At 29.1% G+C, this 6,000-nt stretch overlaps 1 protein-coding gene across 1 annotated transcript in view; it reads right to left on the reverse strand.

The window, feature by feature from the left end:
• The window catches only part of LOC126854268 (uncharacterized), a 136,950-nt gene extending 131,530 nt beyond the window's left edge, over positions 1-5,420 (reverse strand). Inside the window, 2 exon segments of the mRNA XM_050600847.1 lie at positions 4,142-4,264; positions 5,348-5,420. Coding sequence (XP_050456804.1) covers positions 4,142-4,264; positions 5,348-5,420 — 196 coding nt within the window.
• Positions 5,421-6,000: the final 580 nt, after the last annotated feature.

Here is a 6,000-nt window from a genome sequence, read left to right on the forward strand (position 1 = left end):
TGATTGCGCTATAACATTTATCTCGTCGTGTTAATGATACTTTATTTATGCATTATAGTTCATTTATATACAACATTATTAGAAATATTATTAATATCAAAAATTATATGTCAAATTTGATTTGAAAAACTTCTCTCTCTCTCTCTCTCTCTCTCTTTCTCTGCCCTCTATTTTTCAGAATTATTGCACGTATTTAACTTTATAGTTGCCAAAACTTTAAAAAAAAAATAAAATTAAAATAAATGATTAATGACATGTAAAATAATGTGGTATCAAATATTATCTCTTATCATATATCTAAAAATGAAAAGAAAAGTAAATAATAATTTTTAATTTATATAATAAAAATCCATTTTTAGAATAAGAATAACATCTTAGCCTTCGGATATTAATTTTATCAACGAAAGCAAAACGAGAAAGATATAATTTTTAAAATACATTGTGAATATACATATTGCACTGCATATAAAAACAAGGCTATAATCAAACTTGCTATATTTTACAATGTCAAAAATGTTATTTACGATATATTTCTCAAGCCAATCTATGTTTTGGAATGATCATTGTAATGAGATTTTAATATGCTGAATTATATAAATGTACATAAAAAGATTGATTAGTAAAGATAGATAAATAGATAGATAGATAGAGAAAGAGTGTGTATGAGTATGTGTTTAATTATAATACTTAAAATATGTAAATACTCGGTACTATATACGGCTCCAAATAGATTTATGAAAATTCTCAGTAAACTTCAAATTTATTTCAAGTTATATCAGCTAATTTAGTTATATAAGTTATATAAGTTATATTTTAAGTTATATCATTTTAAGTTTTATATCAGCGAGTTTTCACGCAAAGTAGCAGCTCAACAAGGGCGAATTAGAGAGAAATCTTTCGGTAATACTGTTATTATTAGACAAGATAATACGATAATGTGATAGCAAAATACGCGCGCAGATCTACTACCGATTCCGTGATGATTAGTAAATTATTTTTCGATTGATATTTCAATTTCTCAAATTCATTTATTGTCAAATTCTTCAAGTCTATTGATGTTTTTGCAGTTACCAGATACTTGCAATATTCAAGGAGAGAAATGTTTGAAAATGTTTTTATTAACTTATATATGAAACAATGATTTCATGAATTGTCGAAATCCAATGAATAGTCGAAGTCTCTCCTTTCGACAAATATACATATTAAGAAAAGATAGTAAAGTAAAGTACTTTAAAATATTCAAACAAATTATAAAAAATTTAGTGTTTTTTTCAACAATATAAAATAATTTAAAAATATTTTGAAATATTTTATTTCAATTCTTTAATGCGCGCGTGCGCGCATACATGATAATAGAGTATTGAAAATTTTGAAATTTATTAATATCTGGCCAAATTAGCATTCAATTATTCATTTCTGTTTAATTAATTCACGCATATAATATAATCACACATGCGTATAATTATATTATATGTATAATTATCGAAAAAAAGCGAGCGTAATTCGTCGCATTTCACGTTGATGTAGTTTAATTGCATGAATTTCTCATAGAACTCTTTCCAGGGATGATAAATAATAAGCGTTTTCGCTTCTCATCTTCTATTTTCCTCGTTAGCATGTAATAAAAACAAAGAATGATCATTTGATATAAAAATAATTGTCACTGCGTTCTCGATAGTCGCACCGCATCGAACATTTTTAAATCTCCGCAGTTGACCTATTTAAGCTTTTTTACGAAATAATTGTCCTTGCGGGAGCGATTGATTCAATGACGAGATCGAAGGGTGTAGAGTTGAGTTCTCCACCATTCCCGACGCGACCGTAACGAGAGAGGGAAAACGAGGTCGACTCGAGAGGAGACGGTCGACGACCTCGTTCTTCCCATCTTCGTTGTCCCCCATCGTTCTCAGTCGCATCTTTTTCCTTCGTCGCCTCTGAATGGAAATCGCGTTACGAACGATCGTAGCGCGAACTGTAAATTATCCACGGCGCCGATAAATCTCACCATTATGCCAGGTGCCTATCGCATAATTGTCACGTTGTCAGCGAAAGAAAATTTAATACACGTCATCAAGAGAAAATCTTCAAGGTTCTATTCTTATTTATTGTTAATTTCTTATCCACACAAATATATATACAGAATTTATAAGTTATAACAATTATTTTAAATCTTTTAAGATTAAGTTTTTATTGATATAAACAAAGCAGTTTGAAATTATTTTAACTCGAATTGATATCAGTTTCAATTGAAAATTATTAGATAATATTAAATTACTGAATCTTTTAAAAGTTTAAAAATTAATTTTTTGAATTGCATCAATAAAAGTGTTTATATATGGAAACAATATTATATCTTAAAACTTTATCATGTCACTTTTCTTCATCTATTTTTTAATCGCAAACGAAACGCGGTTGTCGCCTCGCAAGAAACGCGCCCGGGAGCTCTTGCTGTCCTCGACGTGCGAAATGCAAATTGACGTGTGTTGCATTAAAAAGCAGTTCTAGCAAAGTCAAGGGGCACACGCATGCATGCCGTTATATATTTTATTTCGCTCGACATAGTCGGGAAAAGCACGCGCACGTGGCTTTTTAAAACAAAGACATCGTCCATTGTGATTTATGCCGCGGCTTTCGCGCTCCTTTCTGATACCGGCGAGTTACGTGAATAATCTATCATGTAATCGCCAAAGCAAAAGTAAAACAAATGGCATTGCTTTCGGAAAGCTTTTAGCTCGGAAAACCTACCGATGCTTTTACTTCTGTTTCAAGAACAGTGTGCAACGAGATACGTCTTTTATTTATCAATGTCCAATACGAAGCTACTGCTCGCGGCATCCATTATGATTCATAATCATTCCGAGGAAAAATGGCGTTGTATATTTTACAGATAAAATCGATAAACTAAAATAAAAACAGAATTTTTAAAATTAATGAAATATATTAAGAGTACAAGAATTTAGATATTATGTATGTATATGAAAAGTTTCAGATTTGTTATATAATTATTATATAAAATATGATTAAATATTCATAAAAAAATAATTATCTGTATAAATTCATAATCTCAATTGATTAACGCTAATCTATAATAAATGCTAGTAAGATTTCATTCAAAGATTTATGATACTTTCACACAGAAATCAAAATTCAGATAATAATGTCATGACCGTTTTCATAAGAAATTTCTCGAGATTTCGAGATCCGCATGCAAATTTCATGGAAATGCGGTACGGTGTCTCCAAATCGCGAAATTTCAAATGTGACGCAGTGGGACACCTTTTATTGTACACAGATCAGATGAGATTCTACAAATTATGTACCATTAAGAGCAATGATTATTACAAAATGAGACATATGAATAATGTATTGTGTGAGACTCTAAGTATTGTATGATTTATTAAAACTCTCGCCCAAATTTTTTAATAATAACAGATTGTGCTGTCATTTTCGTAAATATCGAAATTGTATTTACTCGAACCATGAAAATAATGGATTATATATATAAATTGAGAAAAGACAATACTGGCGCCAAGATAGAGAGTGAATTAGTTTGTATCTTACAAAGCAAAACTAGATTGCGATTTTTCATTTTTCCTCTTAAATTTTTTGACTTATCGATTTTATATCGAATATTTATATCCACATGACGTAAAGTATTACTAATAATGAAATGACACACATATATCATATGAATATAAACACACGCAAATAATATTTATGCTTCAAATTTTTGTTTGTCTTGTTTTGATTATTTCTAATATTTGAGTATAAAGATTATTTTACAGCACATTATCTATAAAAGCTGTACATAAATAAAATAATTTAAATTTGAAATCCAATGTTTGATTTTATCTAAATTAAAATTCAATATATAGAAATTAAAATTATATATGTCTCTGACCTATCAACTGTATTGTTAGATAACATCATATAACACCAACCGCTTCGATTATCATTGATCCGGCTATCATTAATTCGGATTTAAACCAATATTGAAAATTCAGATTAAACACGCATGATTAATATTGAGGTATAAATGAGGCATAAATGTGTAATTAACAATTAATTATTAACGCATTGTTAATTAACTAATTATTCCAAATTATACTATTATGATAAAAAGGAAATCTGACTCACTTACCTAATTCCGGACCACAGACTCTCGGTATTATCTCCAAAATAGCGCTACACGATGGATCTTCGTAGCACAATTGACGGGCGTAGAGGCAATTCAGTATGGCCATCGGTACCTTGATGTTCAATCCTGAAACAAGATAGACGTGATATTAAAAAGCCAATGCGGGCATAAAGAATGCGCTTTTAACATTTTTCTCGCGCCGCAGCGCGACCGGCAAGATTAAAAGCCGACATTACGGCTGGAAAAGAAGAAAAGGAAAGGGGAATTCCATTGAGATCAGTTCGCCAGCGCCGAAAAATTCGGGAAATTCGTCGTTATTACGGCAAATTATCGCGTGACAAAACCGGTCGAAAGACGACGCCGCGGCGTTGCAAGAGAGGAAATGCGAGAGTACGCAGTGATTTAATATCCCCCGCGCGATAAAGCGTTTCCGTTATTTATAACCGGCCGACGTGAAACTCTCCGACGACGACAAATTATATTTCATTAGGCGCGCACGGATAGTTTGAATGAGAATAAAAGGGCGCGAATAAAACGGGCGCACGCGTCTGTACCGACTCGTCGTAAATCAACATGAATAAAATGTGATGTCCGAATAGAATTCTTTTTCATAAAGATAAATGCATTTCGGATAAAATTTTTTTGTAAAACAGTAATTCTAGTTAGTATTAATGCAATAATAAAATTAACGAAATAATGAAGTAATTGTATCCAAAATTTATAATTTTTTGGAAAAGAATGCAATCGAAACTTTATGGTTTTACAGAATCTTGACATATGCAAAGTTTCAACATGCTTTATGAGTTACAAAAACTATTTATATTAAGATATATGTCTGAGAAAAATGTATAGATATCAAAAAATTTTGAATTAAAAATTTAGCATATAATTTTTAAATTTATCAACTTACGTTAAAAATACATTCTATAGAATATATTCAAAACTAATTTCTAAAATTGCAGATATTAGAAAATAAAATAAAATAAAGTAAAAAGACGCCGCTTGTTCTAATATTGACCAACTTTTACTGCTTCTGCAAAAATTACAGCAAAATTGCAGAATTCTTATTAAATGAAAAAAGTTTTATAAACTTTAAAATTCTTATATTTATTTATATTTCTAAAAATTTTCCTATTTTTATTTCTTCATTTGAACGTATAAAGATTTGAGACCATCAATTATGAGTGTCATACTTTATGATTTATTTACCATGCAATTTTTTGCTACCATAAATCTGCAAATTGCCGAACATATGAATATAAAGTGCAAATTGCGTTGCCATTAATGCACCAATAAAGCTGCATAAATTAAGCTTTTTAGTTAATCAAACGACGCGATCAGACATGCATGTAATGCATAAAATAATACAAAGTGACTTTTCAATTTCGTCAATACATGGTATGATACTTATCTTTTCGCGATTTATTTTACTTGATTCTTATAATTCTACATAATTCAATTTATATAAGCAATTGCATATTGCAAATCCTTTATCATAAAATCTTTTTTTTTTTTTTATTAGAACTTTTATTATGTGTAGAAATATATATATTAGTATGTAGTAAAATTAGTAAAATATATTTAAAAGATAAATATTTCTATCTTTCTCTCTCTTTTGTTATACATATACACAAGAAACGTAAAATGTTTCAAATTAAAATTATTAAAAGATAGTAAAAAATTAAATATATTAAATTATAAATAAATAATAATTCTTATTACATAAATAAAATATTGAAATAAATTATATTATGGAAATATTGTTACTTTTTTCTAAAAAAAGATACCTCTTGTTTATGGCAAATATATCGAATGTCAAATAATATTTCGTTCTATTTCTCCAAATGTATCTGTATTGTCCT

The sequence above is a fragment of the Cataglyphis hispanica genome, chromosome 1, assembly GCF_021464435.1.
Source record: "Cataglyphis hispanica isolate Lineage 1 chromosome 1, ULB_Chis1_1.0, whole genome shotgun sequence".
NCBI classification, from domain to species: domain Eukaryota; kingdom Metazoa; phylum Arthropoda; class Insecta; order Hymenoptera; family Formicidae; genus Cataglyphis; species Cataglyphis hispanica.